The sequence below is a fragment of the Equus przewalskii genome, chromosome 8 (assembly GCF_037783145.1).
Source record: "Equus przewalskii isolate Varuska chromosome 8, EquPr2, whole genome shotgun sequence".
In the NCBI taxonomy this organism is placed as follows: domain Eukaryota; kingdom Metazoa; phylum Chordata; class Mammalia; order Perissodactyla; family Equidae; genus Equus; species Equus przewalskii.
This window is the reverse complement of record NC_091838.1, coordinates 25,523,467-25,546,117: the sequence shown is the minus strand read 5'-3', so window position 1 is coordinate 25,546,117 and position 22,651 is coordinate 25,523,467. Positions and strand designations below refer to the sequence as shown.

General features: G+C 38.4%; 2 protein-coding genes across 2 annotated transcripts in view; one reads left to right on the top strand and one right to left on the bottom strand.

Annotated features, from left to right (window-relative positions):
* The window catches only part of SDCBP (syndecan binding protein), a 39,044-nt gene extending 35,300 nt beyond the window's left edge, over nucleotides 1–3,744 (top strand). The window contains exons 7-9 of the mRNA XM_008539326.2: nucleotides 482–653; nucleotides 1,434–1,525; nucleotides 2,541–3,744. Coding sequence (XP_008537548.2) covers nucleotides 482–653; nucleotides 1,434–1,525; nucleotides 2,541–2,595 — 319 coding nt within the window. The 3' untranslated portion in view covers nucleotides 2,596–3,744. The remainder of the gene's footprint in view (nucleotides 1–481; nucleotides 654–1,433; nucleotides 1,526–2,540) is intronic.
* A 678-nt stretch (nucleotides 3,745–4,422) lies between these two features.
* The window catches only part of NSMAF (neutral sphingomyelinase activation associated factor), a 59,259-nt gene continuing 41,030 nt past the window's right edge, over nucleotides 4,423–22,651 (bottom strand). The window contains exons 13-31 of the mRNA XM_070630544.1: nucleotides 21,304–21,480; nucleotides 20,130–20,209; nucleotides 19,491–19,581; nucleotides 19,330–19,393; nucleotides 18,397–18,448; nucleotides 18,179–18,299; nucleotides 17,639–17,770; nucleotides 16,818–16,860; nucleotides 16,338–16,501; nucleotides 14,775–14,883; nucleotides 13,415–13,473; nucleotides 10,793–10,860; nucleotides 9,941–10,008; nucleotides 9,106–9,229; nucleotides 8,075–8,158; nucleotides 6,942–7,092; nucleotides 6,399–6,501; nucleotides 6,151–6,260; nucleotides 4,423–5,131 (exon numbers count right to left, since the gene is read on the bottom strand). Of these exons, the coding sequence (XP_070486645.1) occupies nucleotides 5,037–5,131; nucleotides 6,151–6,260; nucleotides 6,399–6,501; nucleotides 6,942–7,092; nucleotides 8,075–8,158; nucleotides 9,106–9,229; nucleotides 9,941–10,008; nucleotides 10,793–10,860; nucleotides 13,415–13,473; nucleotides 14,775–14,883; nucleotides 16,338–16,501; nucleotides 16,818–16,860; nucleotides 17,639–17,770; nucleotides 18,179–18,299; nucleotides 18,397–18,448; nucleotides 19,330–19,393; nucleotides 19,491–19,581; nucleotides 20,130–20,209; nucleotides 21,304–21,480 (1,895 nt within the window). The 3' untranslated portion in view covers nucleotides 4,423–5,036. The remainder of the gene's footprint in view (nucleotides 5,132–6,150; nucleotides 6,261–6,398; nucleotides 6,502–6,941; nucleotides 7,093–8,074; nucleotides 8,159–9,105; nucleotides 9,230–9,940; nucleotides 10,009–10,792; nucleotides 10,861–13,414; nucleotides 13,474–14,774; nucleotides 14,884–16,337; nucleotides 16,502–16,817; nucleotides 16,861–17,638; nucleotides 17,771–18,178; nucleotides 18,300–18,396; nucleotides 18,449–19,329; nucleotides 19,394–19,490; nucleotides 19,582–20,129; nucleotides 20,210–21,303; nucleotides 21,481–22,651) is intronic.

The following is a 22,651-nucleotide window of genomic DNA, read 5'->3' as shown; positions in this document are numbered from 1 at the left end:
AATGTGTTCTATAAAATTTTCAAAATCAAGATCTGAGAAATGTTATAAAAGTTTTAAATAAAAAAATATTTCCTAAGAGCAGTGAAGCTCCAGGAAATTCTGAAAGTTAATAAAAGATAAAAATTCATTTTTAACACTGCAATTTTTGTTCAAACCTATCTCATTCTTACTGCTAAGTTACAGTGAATTCTAAAGGAAAAAGCATAGTGATAAACTGCATTGAAGCATTATGTTCAGTTAAGTCTTTGATACTTAAAAGAAGGAAATCTAGATCAGTCAGTTAGGCAAACCATAATGGAGAGATTTTCTTTTTAATGATTTTTTACACTATGATGTTCTGTGAATGTCCAATATCAGAGCCAATACTTGCTCTTATTAGAAACAGTGAGTTTATTATAGCAAAGTAGCCAGTAGGGCAGAATAGAAATCCATTAAAATGTTTACCTTGGAATTAAATTTTTGATTGAACTCATGTTTACAGGCCCTTCGAACGGACAATTACCATGCATAAGGATAGTACTGGACATGTTGGTTTTATCTTTAAAAATGGAAAAATAACATCCATAGTGAAAGATAGTTCTGCAGCCAGAAATGGTCTCCTCACAGAACATAACATCTGCGAGATCAATGGACAGAATGTCATTGGGCTGAAGGTAAGGAACAGAACTTGTCTTGTTCTGCTGCAGTTTCACTTTAGCAGATGCCTTTCTCATGTGTCTGTTGAGGTGGTGCCATTTTCACACTGACCTCCAAAGGAGAGAAACTCAGTGGGAAGGCGGGCAGTGTGGGGGCTCTGGCCGTGCTCTGTGCTAGCTGTGCGCTCAGGCCAGTTAAAGGAATGGTCTGGCTATTACTGGAGTGACTGGACTTACATGATCTCTGAACTCTGAAGTCCCTCAAACTAGAATTCTGTAGAGACATGGGCATTGAAGATTTTGAGGACATTCTGAATGATTGCCTAGCTTTTGTTAATCCAACAATTGTAGGAAATGAGTAATAGTTTCTGCTCATAGTAGTACTTTGTTTTTATGGGTTTTTTCCCCTCCACAGATTCCTAAATAGGGCTATTTTAAGGTCTAAAGGTTTTCATTAAGACCTGTTCATTTCATATACTTTGTTTACAAATACACAGTTAACTGAGGGGATATAGTAGTCGTGTATCTGGGGAAATTATTTAATTTTAAATAATGAAAGGATGATTTTTTTGGCTAATATAGTCAACTCAGTTTACTTAGCAATTTTTTTTATCACCTATAAAATCGTGATTCTGTACAATTAAACTTGCTAAGGAAAACTAGGAAAAATTATAAATACCAAGGGTCAGGATTTTAGAGATATTAGCCTAACATAAGAGGACATATATAATTTTTTACCAAGAATATTTATTAAATAACACCTCAGTGGAGTTACTTTTCATTGTGTGTTTTCACCAGGACTCTCAAATTGCAGACATACTGTCAACATCTGGGACTGTAGTTACTATTACAATCATGCCTGCTTTTATCTTTGAACATATTATTAAACGGTAAGTCGACAGTTCCACAACTTGATGCTTATGGTCACGTGACTTAACATAAGTGTGCTTTCTTTTAATTCCCAAACCTTTGGCTCTTTTACCTAAGGGATGGCATTGGTGTTTACCTAGAAATTTAAAGTAAATTAGTTAAATCAGAGGAATTGGTTGGTGAGGAGACCCTTCAAAACTTCCCAAGTATGGAATAAAATTCACCATACATTTCCAAAATTTTGACATTCCTCGTAGAAAAAGGGTATATGAACAGAGGTGGGCAGGCTTTCAACTCAGCTGTTTTCAGTGAAATTGACTACAGCTTCACTCTGCCTACAGCTCCTCTGCTCAGGAGGAATCTACTCATGGTAGTTCATCATGGGGAATTCTTGCCTGTGGGATGTTAGGAGTAATGGTTTTTATTCTCTTGAGCATCTCAGGAGGCAGGTAGAGGTGCGTGGTGATGTGGTGCTACTGTCTGTCCTTGGGAGCTGAGGACTGGAAAGCTGAGTGGGGAGAATAGAAAGGTGGCAGCAAGGGTTATCTTCCCTAGAGCTTTTAAAATCCTGGCTTCTATCGTAGCTGTTCTTGCCAAGCCAACTTAGAACCCTTCTTTCAGAATCTGTCTTGCATGTGGAAATGAGAGTAGAAAGATTTCAAAACACCTGTGATGAAATTTTTGTTTGTTTCAGCTTCTGGGTAGAATGCAGCTAGCTTACTCTTAGTGGGGGGAAAAGGGAGTTATTGTCAGGACTAACCATTCTAGACTTCTCTTAAACCAGTGGTAGGTCCCCCTCACACACCATTCCCCCCCAATTCATAACAGCGTCTCATTTTTTTTTATAAATCATCAAACAACTAGATTACCTGTGACCCTTAGGTCTGAATTCATCAAAATGACCTTCCTCCTCCCCGCCATCCCACTTGACGTTAACAGGTGCTAAGTTTGAATTGGGGTTTTCTTGGATCAACATAGCATTTTTGAAAAAAGAAACCCAAAACTCAGTATTTAATAAAAGTGACTCTCTTGTAGGATGGCACCAAGCATTATGAAAAGCCTGATGGATCACACCATTCCTGAGGTTTAAAAGTCATGGCACAATGGAAACTTCGCTGAACTTCTCCAGTTTACTTCTTTGGCAACTTAACTTTATATTATGCACATGAAGCTTTCTAGGAGCCAGAGAGCATATGCTGCATGAGGACCTTTCTTTCTTACATCATGGCTGGGAGTCTTACTGTTTGATCTTATACCTTGTTCAAACTTCAAGATAGTTGTATAGCCTTATCCTGGTTTTACAAATGTGAAACTACGAAAACATTTACTGACTTTCATAGAATAGTTTCTCTACTGGAAACCTGATGCTTTTACAAGCCATTATGATTAGGATGACTGATACAGGCTTAGCTTTGTGTTAGAACCAGTTACCTTTATCCTAGAAATCAAGTAGTGCTGTTTAATTACTTTAGTTCTATGGGATATTTGCATTTTTACTGTGTTTACCATAGTACATTTAGAATGATTGCTTTTGATAGTTTTTTTTTTTCTTTTAGTTCTGTGTGCTTGTGTGTGTGTGTGTGTAAAACACCAATTAAGTAACACTGGTTTCATTCCATTGTAAGCATTAGACAGTGTATGTAGGTTGCAAGAGATTGTGTAGATTATCACTAAATTTTAACTACCTTCACTTAATATGCTTAAACTGTCGCCTTAACTATGCTAAGCATCTAGAATAAAAGCCAAAATGTAACTACTGCTGCCTTTCTGAAACCCACCATGCAGTTCTGTATTAACTGAAATGTTCAGCAGCCCAGAGCAGTTTACTGGGAGATACTGAGCTATAGCATAGCTGCTTAGTTGCATTTGAGATTTTCTAGTCATTGTGTAATGGAAACTTCTTTCTTCTAAAAGTTACTGGTATCACTTTCTGAGAAATGAATCACTATATATTTAATGTAAAAATTCTTATAGGAAATAGGACAAACTTCTGACTCCCTTCTTTCATTTTTAGATTAAGTGGGATAATACCTAATTTGGGCATTCTACTCTTAGCATTATGTAACCGTGCTACTTTGGCATGGTCATAGAATGTTTCCCTGGTAATTTGTTCCATGTCCTGACTCCTCCCTGCAAACAAAATGGCAGTGACACTTAACCTGATTTTTTTCTTCTTTTTGATTTATGTCTATTCTATTTTAATTAAATATGTATAAATAAAGTTAGATTTTTGTCTGTCTGTTATTGCATCATTTGGAAACTGTCAGTGGCTTTCACCAGACTTGCACATGACCTAGAAAATAGGCACGTGGGATTCACCTTGGGCCTGTGGGAGAGAGTCATCTCCTAGAGCAGCTGACACCCAGGGGCCCTGAGAAGAGTCCTCTGTGCTGAGAGGGTGGAAGCGTCAGGAACAGTGCTTCCAGCTGTGAACCCCAGATAGACAGGCCTGCACACTTCCGGCCGCGCAGCAGGAACTCAATGGGGCTATTGATTCGCCCTAGCAACATCCGAGACCAAGTAACGTTTAATGACACTTAAAACTGACTCTGCAAATTCTATTACCCTGGTCTGATTCAAGTTTTTCCCCCACGTCACTGCCTACAAGATAGAACAATGTTTTTAAACAGAAAAATTTTAAATCATATAATTACTGTGGTTCAGGTGTTGAATATAAAAGAAAATCAGTGCTATTGCTTTACAGCTTACTTTGTCTGAAATTTAGAAAAGCAAACCAAACAATGTTTCCCAGTTTGATTATCTACCTTGCTCTCTGGCCTTGGCTCTGAAAATAGTTTCAAAAGGTTAAGAACAACATTTGTGTCATTAAGTATGGTTTTCCAGAGGATCAATACTTGAAGTTCTTAAAAGATACTAGTCTTTATAATAAATCATTTAAATAAGAAAATGAAAACTGTTTTCATTACAGAAAAATACTTTTAATGTCGTAGAAAAGATGAGCATTTAACAGCCATAATGACATAAACCGTTCCTATACACAGTAAACGTACTGTTATAAGAACTGCTAATCCTTCCCCAGGTTCTTAGAATCTGGGGACAGTAGGTTATCGAAAGTAACACTCCATGAAAACACACTCACCCAAAAGCCCAGTGGGCAGCAATTGTGTAGCTTACGAAGACAAAATAGTGACTCAGAAGTAGAAGAGAATACTGCACATTTTCTTGGAAAATTCTAAGTTCGGTGCTTTCTGAGAGTTTGCCCAGCCTATAAATCTCTCAGCTACTCTCTGCCACCCCAGCCTGTCTTCTGACCATCATACTGGGATGATCGTCTGCCTTACAAATGTAATGTTTTCTCCCTAACACTGCCTTATCTTGATCTGCCTTCAAGGATGGCAACGAACGGCTTTTAATGAAGTCACCATGATGTAGAAAGTTTAAAACCACAAATTTGTCATGTGGTAGAACTTCTAATTACTATCATTGCACAGTCACCAGTTCATTTAAAAGTTTGGTTTAAAAATAACATTAAATAGAGTTCAATTTAATATTTCAGAGAGGAAAAGGCACTTAATACTGCAATTTCCAGAACATGATTTGTCTGTCTTCCCCTCCCGTGATGATACTGCTGCACTGTTCATTCATCCATATACACGTCACAGCACCTAGGGGACGAGAGAGAGAGACGCTGGTCAGGTGTAGCAAGTTACCAGGGAGGTCCCCAGAGATACACTAATAAGTACTATGTTGTCTTGTCCTGTAATAAAATCTTTCTATAAATTAAAAACTGCTTGTTACAAGGAACTGGTGAGGAATAAGAAACTATTTAAAGCTAAAGTTAAAATGACTGAGAATTATGGATACAGAACAGAATGCAAATATTATATATACTACAAGGAACAAAAGGAAGGAGATGATGGGGAATGGGTGTAAGTTTGCTGCTTGACTTCCATTTCTATAGGAAGGAGTCAAAATGTTAGGTAAAGCTAGTAGAGAAAAAAGGCATAGACAAATCACTTCACTGTATAATGTTAAGAAATAACCATACCAAACTGAGTGACAGGGAAGAGAATGAAGGTGGGACGTTCTGCTCACAGTGGAAAGTCAGTAGATACTTAGAACCATAGATACTCCAAGAATTAAGAGCCATAAATCTTCCAAATGACCAGGAGGAAAACACAAATATAGTGAGTCTCCAAGAGATAACTACTAAGTGACAAAAACGAGCAGAATAAGTATATACAGACACAAACACACCTTCTCAATGGCGGGGCACACATGCAGGACACAAACTGAAAAAGTCCCTCCAAGAAGGGAAGGAAGGCTTAGTTTTCATTGTAATTCACTACTTTTGTATTGTTTCTGCTTTTTTTTCTTTTTTTTAACTATGAGCATATAAGTAAAAAGAAAAAAGGAAAACTATTCCAGCTTTTGGTTTTTTATTCTCCATATGGAAATTAATATAAAAACTTCCTTTTTGGAACCAAATGTCTGTCAACATAAATCTAAATCCTGAAGGACTCGAGCTGGCGATCACCTGGCCACCCAGGATGCTGGAAGGGAATGTTCACGGCACAGAGGGCTCATGGGGTGTTTCTGCCTGAGAAGAGTTTGTTCCCTGGTGGGAAAAGCAGGTTTCAGTTCACTGTTTAGGAAGAAAGGTCAAGTCAACTGCGCAACTTACCTGTGTGGCCCTGAATTCGCTCACTGATTTTTCCTCCGAGTAGGTCCCAAACAAGCAGTTCACCAGACTGACTTCCAGATAAAACAGAATTTCCATCCCAGATAAAGCACCTGCGAGAATGATTTAGAAAGTCATTTCATCATTCATGATGGAAGGGCTATGTTACACTGGCCAACGCAAGCCCAAGTGACATGCTCATGAACTTGTTCGTAAATGACTTCACCACTAGTAATTCCAGAAAACATTACCTCTGGGGCTCGTCTGAGGCCATAGAAGAGATGAGCATTCCTGTCTGCACATCGATGACATTTAGGCAGCCATCTTCTCCTGTGCTGAGGACATGGCGGCTGTCTGTAACCCAGGTGAAATACCGATAGGTTACAGCTTGAGAAGTGTGTTTTAGATGATTCTGAGATTTTATTTCCGAATCTGGTGGGCTAATGTTCACTTTCATTTTCTTTGAGCTACTTACGGTACTTAACTAATGACTGTTTGCTCCTTGAAATGCTGCTGTTTCTAAAACACTTAGGCTGATGACCCTTTGGTATGATTTCTTTTACATCTTATAAATTAATTTCTCTAGTGAGTTGAGGAATTAAGGACATATCCACTACACCTTTTCCACTAGGTACAAGTACCACATGTATACTCTATTCTTGCCATGAAGCAGCCTTAGCTAGAGGGAAAACCTTTTAAAAGCAAACACTGTTTTTCTTTTTAGATTCTTACTTATTTCAAAATAATAACTCCAATTCCTCTGGTATCATCTATATTAAAAACGACAATACTACCTGGACTAAAAGCAGTGTCACATACAGTCCCGGAATGGCATGGAATCTGGTGCAATATAGTGGCTGTAGTGAGGTCCCAGATAGTCACCGTGCCTTCTTTGGTGCCTGAAACCAACAGCGTGCTTGCAGCATTTAAACTGATTGTGTCTACCTAAGAAAGAAAACACAGAGGTACTCCATTTAGAATTATGTCATTAGCCATGTTTCCCTAGGCCAAATCAAATAGGGAGACACAATGGTAGAGATTAAGCTCTACAGTGTACTGGGGTAGCTAATGCAGATGGATTTCAGCATCACCTACTGAATGACAATTTATTTAAAAATGAAATTCTTCATATGCTCATGAATGAAATGAAGTACTGCTAGGCTAAATGTAATGCTGTTTTAAAAAGCCTAAAATTGACAGTCTCAGAAAGATGGCTCTGAATAAAAAACTGTAGCGAGGTGCCGAACTGCCTGAAGCAGAGCGGAGCCCTGAGTCTGAGGGATTTGCGGGCGGTGGGGGGGTCTCTCAAGGCTATACTTTGCAGACCTATCTTGAATTACATACTGAATAAATAGTTCTCAACTTCAGTTAATCTGTCAACCATGCAAATCAGGTATCAATTCAGGACCTCAGAGAACAGGCAGCACCATAAGCTACAGCATAAGACGCAGTGGTGTGACCCAGGGGAACAGAGAGAGTGAAAAGAGCAGAGTGCCAGCCCCGGTTCTGCCCAGGCTGTGTGCACTTGGGCCATCCCGGATATCAGGTCAGTGTCCTCAGCTGTCGGATGCGTGTCATCCTAGACAGATGATCCCTTCTACCTCTGTGTCAGAAAACATGAAAGATGTGTCACATTTTGCCTCAAATAGTTTGAGGGTACCCAAATATTCAATGTCATGCTCAGAAATTGATATTTTGGAAATCTAGTTGGATGGTAGCTGATTCTCAGGGAAACGGCAAACTGGAGAAAAAAAGACAAAGCAGACTTGGAAACTCAGAGTCAACTCAGAGAAGAACAGAGCTAGCCTACGATCTCCTCCAATAAGCAAAATAAAGCACAAGATCACAGAACACACACGTAAACCCAACAGTCTCCCCCACCCTGGACTATAAGCTTGGCTCGTGGAGTTTTGTGGCCAGTACTCACGCTGACATCGTGCTCCAGCTCGGCCAGCACGTCAAACTGGTGTCTCTTGGTGCCGGTCATTTCTGCAGGAACTCCAGACCACACCTAGGATGGAACATGTTGCAGAAGGTATTTGCAAACATTAAATATAAAAGCATTTCTAACGCGTTCAAGAGAAACTCTCTTGACTAACCAACTCTTATTTAACACTTTCTAACAAAATGAAGCTGCGTAGCGCTTCTGGTTCCTCTCCCACAGCAACTGTGCTTTAATTCCCCACCACCATGTGCTTACCAAGCCTGACTATCTGTACCTGTGTCTGTGTCCATCGCGTGCACTTGCTGTTGTAATTAAGTGATTTAAGTATTGTGTGAACTAAGGAAATATGAGTGCAGAAGTGTTGCAGTGTCTGCTAATGTTTTGAAAAGACTCAAAATTATGAAAATTAGGTGTAGGCAAGAAAACCTATCTACAAGAATGAGGGGAAAAATCCTGAAAAACTGTTGAAGGAATTCTAATTGTTTTAGCTTCTTGCTTTCTTTTCACATAAATGTAAACTTGAAACCAAAGATGCTGAAGGCTGGTGTAGTTTATGCAGGAAAGTTGTGTAGGATTCCAAAGAAAAGGCCGAGTAGAGTTCTACATCAACAGAATGCTGAATGAAGGTGCATTTGTATGTTCTAACTTTAAATAAAATGCATCATTTTATTAACAATTCCCCGCTTTAACTTGACATTTTCTGATTAACTTATCAACTGCTAGTTTCAATAGTCTTAGATAAGAAGGGGCTGCCCACTGTATTTCTCTATAATCTGCTGTCTAGGGAAACTAGATCACTCAACCCCCAGATGAACACAGTACAAAAATCATATAACTTCCTACTATATCAAGAAGTGCACGTTAAAAAAAAAACAGGAAATAACATTCAATATCCTTATATATCACACTTTGTGAAAAATAGTGAAGTGACAGAATATATTAACAACACGTAGTTAAATGATTTATAATATTTGTATTATCCGAACACTTTAAGTTAGAAATTATATATAAACCTTCACTGTAGAGTCCCAGGATGCAGAATACAGCCTGTCATCATGCCAACAGATCTTACTAACAGCATCATCATGTCCCATTAATGTGTCTTGGCATCTTCCAAATGCTATGGAATAAAAATAGCTAACATAAAAGATAATGAGAACTGTTAAAACAGCAGTCCAGCTTAATTTTATGATTCTAAACACATATTCAAGAAACATTATATTGTTTAATTCTACACTTACTAAGGCCCACTAGAATTACAAATTACTTGTTCTCCTGTTCTTAAAGCAAAACACTGAAAATTTGAATTTAAAACTACAAATTTCTAGGTCTGGCTCATCTGTATTTTTTCTTTTTTTACATTTTTTACTTATTTATTTATTTTTGGCTGAGCAAGATTCACCCTGAGCTAACATCGGTTGCCAATCCTTTTTTTTTTTCTTTGCTTGAGGAAGATTAGCCCTGAGCTAACATCTGTGCCAATCCTCCTCTATGTTTCTGTATGTGGGACACCTCCACAGCATGGTTGGTGAGTGGAGCAGGTCCATGCCCAGGGTCTGAACCTGTGAACCCGGGCTGCCAAAGGAGAGCACGCAGAACTTTAACCACTCGGCCCTGTGTCAGGCCCTCATCTGTTTTCACCTCAGTTTAAAGCTCAAAGAAAAATAGAGTCCAACTGGAGAAATTATTAGATTCAAATCCAACAGTACTATGCTCATCTAATATTTGTTCCTTTTTGAAAACAACACAGTATCCTGCCAGTGGAAGATTCTGTCCTTTCCTGCCCCACATCCACAATGGTAGCTACACTGCATGTGGAATTACAAAGGAGCGTGCAGAGATACATACACATTATTATCCCAGGAAGAGCTTATGACAGTGGCATCTCCTGGTAAAAGCAAACAAGATGATAAAGCCTGTAATATAAAGGATTCCACATTAATAATTTACAATAATTAGTAAATCCCTAACATAGTAAAACTGTCTTATAAATTCCTCCCAAAATTAATGCTCAAAGTCTGTTTATGTTGACCTTTCTCATATTTACAAAGTTTTTTTCAACTGGTTAATTCCAGATGTCTAGTTTCCTTCCAAATGTAAAAGAAAGGAAAAGTGGAAAGGAAAGGAAAGTCAAACTGTGTCAAGTGTGCAAAGATGCAGCCTGAGGACTTTCCAGGGCTCTGGATGGCCCTCACCACCCTGCACTAGAGATTATCCTCAAGAATGCAAATACCTTCTCTGGATTACAGACTTAGGCGGGTAAGGAAAACTTCCAAAATTCTTTAGGGAATTTCAAAATCTTTCAGATGATTCACATTAACAATAAAATGTTTTCTTCAGAAGAATTAATTTTCTAGTATTAGATATCCTATCAACTCAGAAGTGCATAAATTATTTCAGTAGTGCAGAAGCATTTAGTCTGACAGTTCCGAGAAAGGATAGATTTATTAAGGAGAATTCTACTGGGCGGCACTTCAAGTTTTTTAGGCTACAAATGAAATCACAGTATTATGAGAAAGAGGCAACCCGATAAAATTTTTACTTTAATCTAGAAGTAATCTGACTAAGGCATTCTATAGATACCTCACAGGAATACACCCACTTGTGGGAGAAACGAAATGTCCTTAACTGTGTGTGTATAAAACAAATTGCTACATGAATTTCTATCATAACACTGACTTCAAACTAAAATGAACTCACCATATTTGAAAATGATATACTTCTTTGTAGCATTTTGGATTCCTTAGAAAACATCTTCAAGGTGGAATCTAATGTAATAATGAGAAAGCAAACATAAGAAAGATTTCCTGACTCTTAGATGACAAAGAGCGGCCGTTCCGCGGCCAGCAGACAGTTCCTCCTTGGAGAAGTGGGCGGTAAATGAGGCCGATGATCGAAGGCCTCAGCCAACATCAAGATGAAGTGATCTGTATCCACGACAAGGAAATCAATTTAACACCCAGGATACACATAGTATACTGTTGACATTTCAGCATGACCCAATGCAGAGTGAAGCCCAGTAACTGATAAGCTAAAAGTTAAAGAGGCATAAAATAGCCATTTTAATATTAAAGAAAACAAAAAGATCTTGGAAATATGTTTGTTTGTTTAACAAACAGCCCAATTATGGTGTGATACCCTTGTACTGAATTAGCATTTATGAAAGAACCTCTAACTTCTAATAATAAAGTAGGGATTAAAATGTCCAAGCTTTTAATTTCCTGGCCTAATAAGCTTTCAAAGTGTACCAAAACAACCTCTTAAAAACCAAGACTCGCAAATTATGATGTGCTCCAAACATCCCATATTTGAAATATGTAACAATACATTTTCTGACTTATAAACATACAACATGATAAAAAGGAGCTTTAAATAATTTCTTCCATATAGTATAATTTAACATTTCAACCTAATTTTTGCAACATCAACACGCAAAAGTACTGAGACTTTATAAATATGAGTAAATAAAACATTCTCCAGCATTAGCTTGAAAATAAAAACAGAAGAATGAACACATTATCACTTGAACATTTCCCTGTGGATGGATTATATAATTAACTTGGATAGTCTTCCTAACTTTGCTTTTGAGTCTAAAGAAGGCCCTTTCTATTAGGCAATTCTGAGTATTCACCACAAAGTCTGCTTAAGCTCATTAATTTGGGGCATTCCTACAGAAAACCATAAGCCAGAAAGGTGTGTAAAGATGCTTTTGTCCAAATCAGAGATGTCCTCCCCATCCTAGAGGTGAGCCTGTCAAAGACTGCAGCGACAGCTGGCCTCACAGGTGGCAGGTCCCCATGAATGCCCACATGCCTAACACACACTGCCCATGTGAAGAAGACGTAACTCTGGGGTGACGATCAGCATACACATACATCAGTAATCTGAATTATTAAGAGTGAGAAGAAACAAACAGAAAAAACAAAAGCTTTTGACTTAAAAAAAACCACCTCTCTCCCCTTTATCTGGCAAATTCCCAAAGAAGCGATATAATACTTAATAAGCCTCAGAGGTTTACAGCCTTGATGCTCCTCAAACTCATCATTTACAAGGTCACACAGAACAATGAACTGAAGGATTTAACAAACCGTGTCAGAGAAAAGCAGCTAAGACCACGGGCTTTGCTTAAAGAGAAAGCATTCTGTCTTGTGTTAGAATGTTGGCAAACTCAGCAGGTAGGAATCCTGCCAAAGCACAGACTGCTTGCTTCCTTCTCTCAGCACCATCTCGGGGACCCCAACACGGCTCAGTGTGCGTACTGCATGTTAACTTCTTTGGGTCTACGGCAGAATCATTTTCTGTGCTTTGTGGAAAATTCTGTTTTATGTAATCTGAGATCGCATTTGAAAGAGAAAGGAATGACATGCCGCAGATAATAAATCACGATTACAGAATCTGAGAGGAGCAACTCTGATTTACCAGGAGGCATTTAGTTGGATAGCACCATTTCTTAACTTAATGGGTGAAAAATATAACTTAAAGACTAAAGAACAAGTCGCATCAAAAACAGTCAGCTAGTAACTGTCAAAACCAGCTGTCTTAAACCTAAGCGGATCGCTAAGATGCCACCCTTTCATCTTCACACCTTCCAGAGTGCCTGTCACCATGCTTTGAACATACCAGGGACAACACATGCTTTAATTAATTACATATTGTGCAGACCCGCCAGGAAAAGCAATGGCGCATATAGCAAGAGATGCTCCATGCTTAGTCCTTTTTTAAGATCAAAATAGTCAAATTCTAATGTGTCATTAAAATATAGTTACAAGTCATATCAACTAGCCACTGCAGGGGTTTTTCATAATTGTGATAATGTATAAGCACAGTAACAATGTATGAAGTAGATTTCAAGCTAAATCCTACAAGAAACACCCTGAAATATACACTGAGTGCCAACAATGAAACACTTAACAGCAAGTCTGCATTTCCACGTGCTGAAAGGCACCAGGCCTGTGATGGCCTGTGTCAGACACAGCAGCTGCAGCTGTCCTTCCCTTCCCTTACTCTGCTCACTGCCAAATGACCACAGGAGGCGGACATGCCTCTCATGGTGGAAGAGGCCCCTACCAAGAAGGAGATGGAAAATAAGCTCTTCCTGTCCTGTGCCTGAAATTTTGGGAAACCTTATCGGCAACAGAAAGGCACTTTTCATTATTGTTTTTGGAAAACTACAATGAAATTTTATGTAACATACCACAAATTAATTGCTCAAAGATTACTTTATGTGGACGCAGCACACGCAAATAACAGTCCTTGAGCAACAGTTAAGAAGCCTGGACATTTTGATTCGAGGTAAACCACTTTTCAGGTAGGAAATCATACCTTGTGAGGTTGTAAAGACCGAAGACCCATTGCAAGAGACCGCTATTCCAGTAACTGCCCTGTTTAAAAGCAAAGTTTTATAAATTACTATAAACCATGTGCTAGGACACAAGTCCTAGCAAGTTTCTGTAATTTTTTTTTACATGGGTATGTCCCACATTATACCTGCCGTTACCAAATCATCGCCTGACAACTTCTACTTTTATTTTGGCAATACTTGTGCCTAGAACACACTCCAACTCTTAGCTTCTCTGGCTGCCATGTTCGGAGTTAAACTTATTTCTAACGATTGGAAAGCCAGTAATGCTTCTGCAATTCCCCCTTATTGGACCATCACCAAAATTACTGAAACTCTTCTTTACAGTCACTTCACTTGCTCCATTGCTGAATCGAAGTTACCTAGCATCTGTCTGGTTCTGGCACATCCTCCTAAAGGGTCATTCACGTCTTCACTGCTTTTGACTACAAGGCCCCTTTCTACATGCCATTTAGAGAACTTGAGAAAAGAAAAGCCATTGTTATAATGAGTAAGGCAGAACTACGTATTTCTTTCCAGGAGACTGTGCTCTGATCTGGAGCCATCAATCTAAAGTAGATGGGCGTGTTCAGTTCCACCCATGACCAATGGTGTACGTGATAGCAAAATGTCACGTAGGCCATCTATGGCCATAGAGCAGGACACCTCATCCCTGGGCCTGGGTTTTCTTATCTGTAACAGGATGGATCAGGCGAGGTCAGGGCTTCTCCAGCCTTTGTACCAAAAGACATGACTGTCCTTAATGGCAGAAGACAGTGAACACTCATTACTCCTCTGGGTCTAACAGCAAGCCCAATTTCTTGGAAGTATAGGTATTATTTTTAAAATTCCTGTCAACTTTGCAATGTACCCTCTCTGTCTCTATCTCTGTCTCTCTCTCTCTCTCTCTATATACATACACATACATATACATGTTTATTATCATTTTGAAAAAATATAAATTTTCCCCCACTATATCAGTAAGTTCAACACTCAGGAAAGATATACTACGTTTCTCCCATAGGTTCACATCATCAAAGACTCGAGGGGCTGTATATCCCAGTTTGAGTGGCACAAAACCACCTGCTGTCTGAGACCCTGCCCATCTCACTCTAGATTGACCGACTGCAGAAATGACAGCGTGGTGGGCCGACACAAATCCACTGTGTGCCGAGTTTTCCCTTGCCACACTGACCTCAGGTGGCTCATCACTATAGACATTCTGGGAGATAAAAACAATCAATACGACATTGAAAGAGAACTTCTCCTCTGACTCAGCTTAAAAAAGCTTCACCCCAAGACAAGACCCCCGCTTCTGCGAGGATGGCACAGGGACACGCTTACTCCTTGTGGATTTTATGTTGCTCATGCAGCTGCAGTTTGGTGATGTTATTCCAGGCCAGTGTTTTGCTTTCTTCGGTCAGGTCTTCAAAAGACTCTTCACCTGGAGAGACTACATCAAATTGTTGCTAAGTGAGTCACCCAAATTACTAAAAAGCTTCAGAGACAAGAAACATCTGAGTCACAACATTTTCTATTAAAAATCAAACGACCAAGAAAACAAAATGCCCCACCAAAATGTAACTGCTTTGAAATGTACTCGTTAGATAGCTCCATGTTAGTCAAGGAAAAATAATAAGGTGTGTAACCTAAATAAAATAAAAATGATGTGGAGAAAGATGAAAAACTATCTTTGAACACTGGAGTCTTTTCATACTTTGATCAATGTCTGCACAGTTTTCACGCGGCCTCTAACTTAGGAACTTCAGGAAATACAAGACTCAGAAGCCATTTTCTTGTCAGTAACCTCTGCAAAACCCTGACAGTTCCGTAAGAATGTTGCAGTCTTGTTCCGGTTTGGCCTCCGGTTTGGCCAGGAGGAAGCAGAGATGAAATCAATTACCGCAAGAGCTCCTGGACAGGACTGGCTAAGTAATCCCCAGACTTCTGTTTTAAGAAGGGCTGGAACAATTACCCTTTCAAAATAGTCACAAGACAGTGGTATGGGCCCGGTGACTAAGCAGAGCATGAGTTTAAGAGGCATCACAAGATAATCCTATGATCTTTGTGACTTAACCCTGTGGGGCATTGTCTCACAGAATGTACTCCCAGCCAGCCCTGGGTCACAGGACTCCAGGAGCTGTTCCTCCTTGCTTGAGAGAGTGCTCAGCCGCGTGTACCTGAATGTGCTTGGACCAAACAGGAGAATTGGAGATAATAAGAAATCATGCGCTTTTGCTGCCAAGGTTGCATATAGTGTCAGACTCCTTCTGGGAGCCTGTGGGTGTGAGGCTGTCTCATGTGAAATGCAGAACATGAATAAGCAGATGAAGGTGAGTAGACTTTCCTCCATTTCCAAATATCAGACGTGAGAACAGGGTCAAGCGCATTTTAGCACCTAGCTTATGCCTGACACAGGACAGATACTCCGTAAACATTTGTCAAATGATTGAATAAAGAAAATAGAATCAAATTTAAAAAACAGAGCACCTTGCATTCAAGGTCTGGATGTGGGGATGGAAGAGGAGAATCAGGGATGGAGGAAGTCATTTCCGGGAAAGAGTGGGGTTATGGTCACTGGCCAGGACATGGAAGAAAGTGAGCAGCCAAGAACCAAATACGAGCTTGGAAAACCACAGAACAGAAAGAGAGCCACAACAACGAAAACGCTGCCAAGTCTCACATGCAGTTGCCAGAAAACAAAAGTGATCTGATTTCCTTTCAAGTCAATAGTTAAAAACACGAAAACAGGTTGGCTTGTTTTTTTCAGGAGAACCACAATGAGATGGGAAAACACAAACATCTCTAAGGGTTCATGTCTCACTTCCTCTCCAGAATCTTCAAACACATCGTAATCACAAAAGAGAAATGAATGGTGCTCACATTTATTCTCTTTACAAAATTTACCTGGAGAATCTGCTGTGGAAGCATTATAACTGGAGGTTTGGGACAAACTTCTAAACTTTGAGGTGATCCTTCGAGGATGTGGTGTCACAAAGAGCTGTTTTGGTGTCTGGCCAAATTCCAAGATTTGGGTGAGCATGGCTACTTTCTCATTAGGATCCTCGATGCTTTAGGACAGAACACAAATAAGGTAGTGAACCTTAGGTTCAAGTTCCTGGAAAGCACAACTTTCAAATGATACAGATCAATAAGAGAGAGATTAACCCTCAAATAGTAAAAGCAGCTATGCGCCAGGATTGTCTAAAGCTTATCACAGATCTTCAGGTAATTTTCTGAGGCTCAGTAACTTACAAAATGGTGAAAGCAAGATATAATTCATTGTAAATGTTCCATGCCTTAACATTATCAAATAACTGCGATAACCATTTAGATAAAGAGGCATTTTGTAACTCAAGTAGGAACTCCTTATAGACACGTCAGTACCTGTTTAAGTCCACACCTCCTTCATAGGTCAGGGGATGAAATACTGAAAAAAGACATGGAAAACACTACTGAAAAATGTACTCTTTGGTTATAATATACACTCCGTTCAGAATTTTAAAAACCCAACCTTAAACTTTTATTCAAACAAATTTATTTTCACTTTGTAAAACAGACTAATAATATCCAACTTCAGTAAATATGAATTTGAATGATTATCCTTTGTTGAGCAGAAATCTAGCTGGCAGGTTAGATGACCTGTTCTCAGTGGATTTCTCAGTCAGCATGATTTTCCCCTTAAGGGAAGCACACGCCACTCCGCGCTGCTGGGTGGAGACCAGGCCTGAGCTTCCAGCCCCCTTCTTGAATCCACACTGAGCACCTGGAGGAAGGTAGGCACTGACGCTGAAGAGGAGGTACACTGCTACGGGTTTCTTTTCCTTTTTTTTTTTTTTTTTTTGCTGCTGGTTTCTTTCTGCTCGATTAGAAAGAAACCCTGGGCCCCAGCACAGCAACCTCAATATTCTGATTGAGTCTTAATCGAAATTATTTAACAGGATGGAATACATGCTAAAATTAGAACACTTGAGAAAGAGACCTCATGGCTCATGGGGAAGCAGAGGTTCTTTAGGTAAAAGTCCTTCCTCCTCTGCTGCTCAGTATCCAGCCCAGGGTCACTGAGCCTAGGCACTGTTTGCCAATACAGGATGCTTCTGCTGAAGAAATAAGCTTGATTGCTTTGGCCTCACCTTTTTTATTTTTTATTTTTGGTTTGTTTTTGTTTTCATCAAACGCTAAATGAAATTTCAATGACTGTTACATACCATTATGGGCCCCAACAGCATCACTCCCTTTTTGCTTGTAGCCAAATACCAGATCAATCCACTCATGAAGGTGCTCTGACACATAAGTGCTTTCCAGCGCATCTTTGCTCTTCTGCAGAAAGTCCTCGGGACCTATTAGATTAGATCCATCAAAACATCACAGTCTCCATTTTATTTCCTCTCATTTCTTTTGTCTATCCATATATAGATAACATTTCTAGGATAGGCAAGAGAAGATATATTAAGATATATACAAATTTCTTAATGAAGTTTTCCCCCCATTATATATAAAATATAAATTGAGGGGATGGTGAGAATCATTTTCACAACGCTTAGGTTTCTCAAATACATATTCAATGTTTTTACCTCATAGCCTCAAAGAATACTTCTAATTTGGAGTAGGACCGATATTGCCTCATTCAGATAGAGAATTATACTATTATTTAAAAAAATTCTCGGCAACTAAATAACTAATAATACTTAAATTGCACTACTAGGTGAAGAATTTCTATAATTCAATCCTTTCAAGGTGGTACTCACTCCGTGCCCAAGGGGGAAGCTCTACATCATCAACCATCTGCCCTCCTTGTCTCTTCCCCAAATCCAGCTTCAGACTATTGACTAAAAAGCTGACATCATCACCATAGAATTCTGGAATCAACTGAAAGTTTCAGGAAAAAAAAAATAGCAACAAACATTTTATAAAAGCAGTTAGAAACCACATGCCCAATGAACCATTAGGTTTTTTAACCTCTTACCTCTTTAAAATCTGTTGCACCATCCAAACAGTTCTTCCAAGTTTCTGCAATACTAAGTACGAAAAAAATTCAACTGATGTTAAACCTAGGGTGTGGAAACAGCAACAGCAGTCTTTCTATGCACCGAAGTGGTGTTCTATACTTCACCCCATGAATTCATTTCTCTCATTAACTCACAATTCTCACCATCCATATGGGTACCCCCTTTTACAGAGGAGAACACTTCTCTGGGCTCACACAGGGAGTGACTAGGGGTCAGGACGTGGACCAGGACATGCAAGTCCATGCCATGAGCCACCACACACACACTGCCTCATCAGAGCGCCAATGGAGGCGGGTGCCTACACACTGAATTATAAATAAACAAGTGTAGAGCTTAGAAAAAGATTGGAAAGACCTAGACCAAAAGATTAACAATGAATATTCTCTCAGTGTGGTGGGATGCCAAGTGAACTTTATTTTCTTCCTTATACTTTCTGATTTTTTTTGGTAAGGAAATATTACTTTTATAATTAAAAAAGTTATTTAAACACTCACAGGGAATTGTATTCAATTCATAGCAGAATTATTTAGAATAATGGAATGTTAGTCTAAAAGGCCAAGAATAGAGAAATAAATAGTCAAAATAAATTATGGCATACGTTAGGACATGACACAATCATTTAAAAAATCACTGTTTTGAAGAAGATCTAATAATATGGGAAAAACTTCAAGATCTAATATGAAGCTACAAAAGGCAGGACAAAAACTGTATTTAAAATATGTTCTCACATTTACACACCCATACGTACATATGCCTAGAAAAAGCCTGAAAGGAACACATGTAACAATTAGTGATTTTTTACATTTCTGTTCATATCTAAGTTCTTTGAAACAAACATATCATACATACATAAAGTCTAAAAAATGGTAAGTGAGGCATTTATGTCAAACCTGTTGAACATTCTATCTGCATTATCGAATCTTCCATTCTGTAGGCACAGCATATACTCTGGTGCTACAGGGGAAAAAGTCAGAGTTAAGCACAATCATAGAATCACTGAAGAATCCGTGTGAAACAACCTTTAATGGGGAGTGACAATAAGGACTCTTACCAATCCGAACAAGATAAAACAGCACGTAACCCGGGGAAGAGTAGTGACTGCCGTACATGAACTTTGGCTCTGGCATCTCCTGGTAGCGTGTCTACAACATATGGAGAAAAAAATCCTGCTAAGTTTGGCCAGGAAAATAATAACTGACTCAAGTAGCAAAAGTCTAAAAGAAATCATGGCATGGGTACATTATATCCCTTAATTCTTCTCTTAAATAGGAACAGGAGGAGAAAAAAAGAGTGAAAGGAATCACTGAATAAACACAGCATTCTTGTGAGAAGTATTTTGGTTTTCTTGGCTCAATGGTCACCACGTTGGGGCTGGATTGAATAGAATGGATTTTATGTGTCTCTTGCGCAATTTACCAGAGAGCCCCGTGGTGAAAATAAATCAGTAAACTTGTAATCAGGTCAGCCTCCTACTTCCTGAATTTAGGCAAAAAATGCAAATGGTGAGCAGCTAAATTCAAGGGGGAAGGTAGCAGGCAGACAGGGGAGTAAGAAACAAGATGATGTAGATCTTTCCATCACTCTGGACATAGCTCCACCAAGTCTTGAAGAAATGAGTTTCAATTACTATAAAAACTCAGGCCACCCCTCAGGGAGATGCTCAGAAACCCAGAACCCTCCCTTCACGCACCAGCAATCTTTCCAGCCGCTCCTTATTTAGGGCCCCTACTGGCTTACTGAGATCCCGGAAGGTTCCTGGATTTGACAAATCTATGTAAATAAATAAATTTTAAAAATTAATTAATTAAAATAAATAAAGCAACCTTAGACTTAATAACATTATCCCCCTGAACTGATTCACAAGCACATATTCATTTCCACAAAATAAACAATTTTTTTAAAATTGAGACAGAGCCATTAGAATTATAGCATTTCTGATATTTACATAGCTGCAAAGGTTAGAAGTTTTGAGTTGCAAGTTAGCAACAGCCACTCAAGAGTAATACCTCTAATTTGAAAATGCCCTGAATGTTGACTTTTTAAAAGAAGGTCTATGGATTAAAAAAACTATATTCCAAGTAAAACAATAAAAAATAAAAATTTTAAAAGCCAGTTCTTCTACCAAGACTTACTTTTTAAGTTTGAATTACAGTGAATATTATTAGTTTGCGATAAAAGCATAATTGGAGAACTGGGTACTTGAATATTATCAGAGAAATAAGTTATATTCCTTGAAAATCTGTTATCTCTTTTAAGTACAAGGGTCTGATTAGTGAACCGTCAATAGGAATTTATTGTTCACAATATATAATTCAAAATAAAATTATAATATAATCACATTTCTGTTAAAATAATTTGAGAGAGAGAGAGAAGTACATATAGCAAAAAGTTAAAATGGTTATCTCTCAGTAACGTGATCATTGATGATTTTTATTTCCTTCTTTGAATATTTCAGTACTTGTGAAATATTTTATAATGATAATTGTTACTTTGGGTAATCACATTTTTGAATGTGAATTTAAAAATAACAAACTTGAGATGCAATTTTCAAAGTGAAAAACCTAGCTATTTCAAAACGTGGTAATAATGACAACACTGGCTTAAAATCACACGCATTCTTTCTGGGTGTGTCCTTCAAGAAGTATGTGAGTACCTTTCTTTTAGGATTAAAAAAAATCAAGAGATAGTGGATAAGACATATAAAACACACGTAATTTATGTAACACTTATCCAGTATCTTACAATGGAAATTGGCAATCTTTAGTAATAAAATTGAAATGGGTTCTAACCTGTTCACATATCACAACATGAGTCTAAAATGGCACTTATTCTCTCCTTTAAACACTCAGCTGTGTGGCACGTACCCAGTTCTGAACTGCAGTAATCACTGATGATCCACGGGAACACCGGGTACTGGGAGAGGTCGTTGCAGCTGCGGTCAGCCAGGTTGTTGAGGTGCAGGAGGTACTGGCGGTTGGAGAGGTGGCCGCGCTGCCACTGCAGGGTGTAGCTCTCGGCCGTGCGCTCTGCCACGTGGTGCTCTGCGGAGGAGAGGCCGCCAGTGAACTTGGCAGGTGTTACTTAACATGCAAAAACTAGATGATTAAATGCAGACCCTTCGATGCAGTTTTGAAAAATACATTTTAAGAAAAAGAAAAGTGAACTATGGTTTGTTTTCACCAAATAGTTGTTCAGTTAAGTGTGAATATCACCGAGATCCAGAAGGGAAAATTATTAAACACTTGACATAAAACATATTGTATATATTAAATATATGATATAAAACAAATATGAAAGTGTGCAGCGAATATATAAATATAGCATGGTAATATATAACATTTACTGTATTATATAGTCTACAGTATATAACTACAGAATACTTCCAAATGTGCTTGAGGTTTAATGCCTTTAAGAAGCCATGACCATTTTTGTAAAAGCTTATTTCTTCCATTTTTCAGGAATCAAAATGATCTTTCAGTTTTTTCTAGTCTGGAATAGGTGTACTACTGCTTGTTAGTGACTATATATTATTTATGTATGTGAAGAATAAGGAAAAGAAAAGAAATTTTTAAAAGAGAGAAAAGGTATTTGAAAGGAGAACATGATTTCTCAAACCGGAAGTACCAAAACACCACCCCTAGAAATACTTCTGGAAAAATGGAATCACAGATTATGTGGCCCCAATGATAGCTTTCCTTTCAGAGAGTAGACAATGAGTCAACTGTTCTATTTTATTCCGAAAATTCTGCTTTCAACTTTTTATTGGCTGTATCAGGCAACTTATCTAACTTATTTGTTGATCCAATATTTATTCTTACTTACTTTTACCAAGTTTCTTCACTAACAGCTAGTTGGAAAGGGCTTAAAAAATTTGAACACTTCTCCTCATTGTCCATCCTCAGAACAACTCAAAGAAAGTCTGAACAACCTCAGGAATAAACTGAGAGAGAGCAGACAGCTTTTCAGAAGACAGACTTTTTAGGTCATGCCAAGATTTTTAACTTGAGATTTTAGGATTCACCATGAAAGCTGAGTCTTTTGTTGTAATCTTGTTATAGTTAGAAAAATAAAATGAAAAAAAGTTAAATCAGGAGGCAGGAGATAACAGTAAACTTACTCCAAAGTTATAGTTATGCATTAAGTTATACTGAATAGCTTAAGGTGAGAAGAAAAAAATATGAACTCTAAACCTACTGTAAAATAAAATATAGT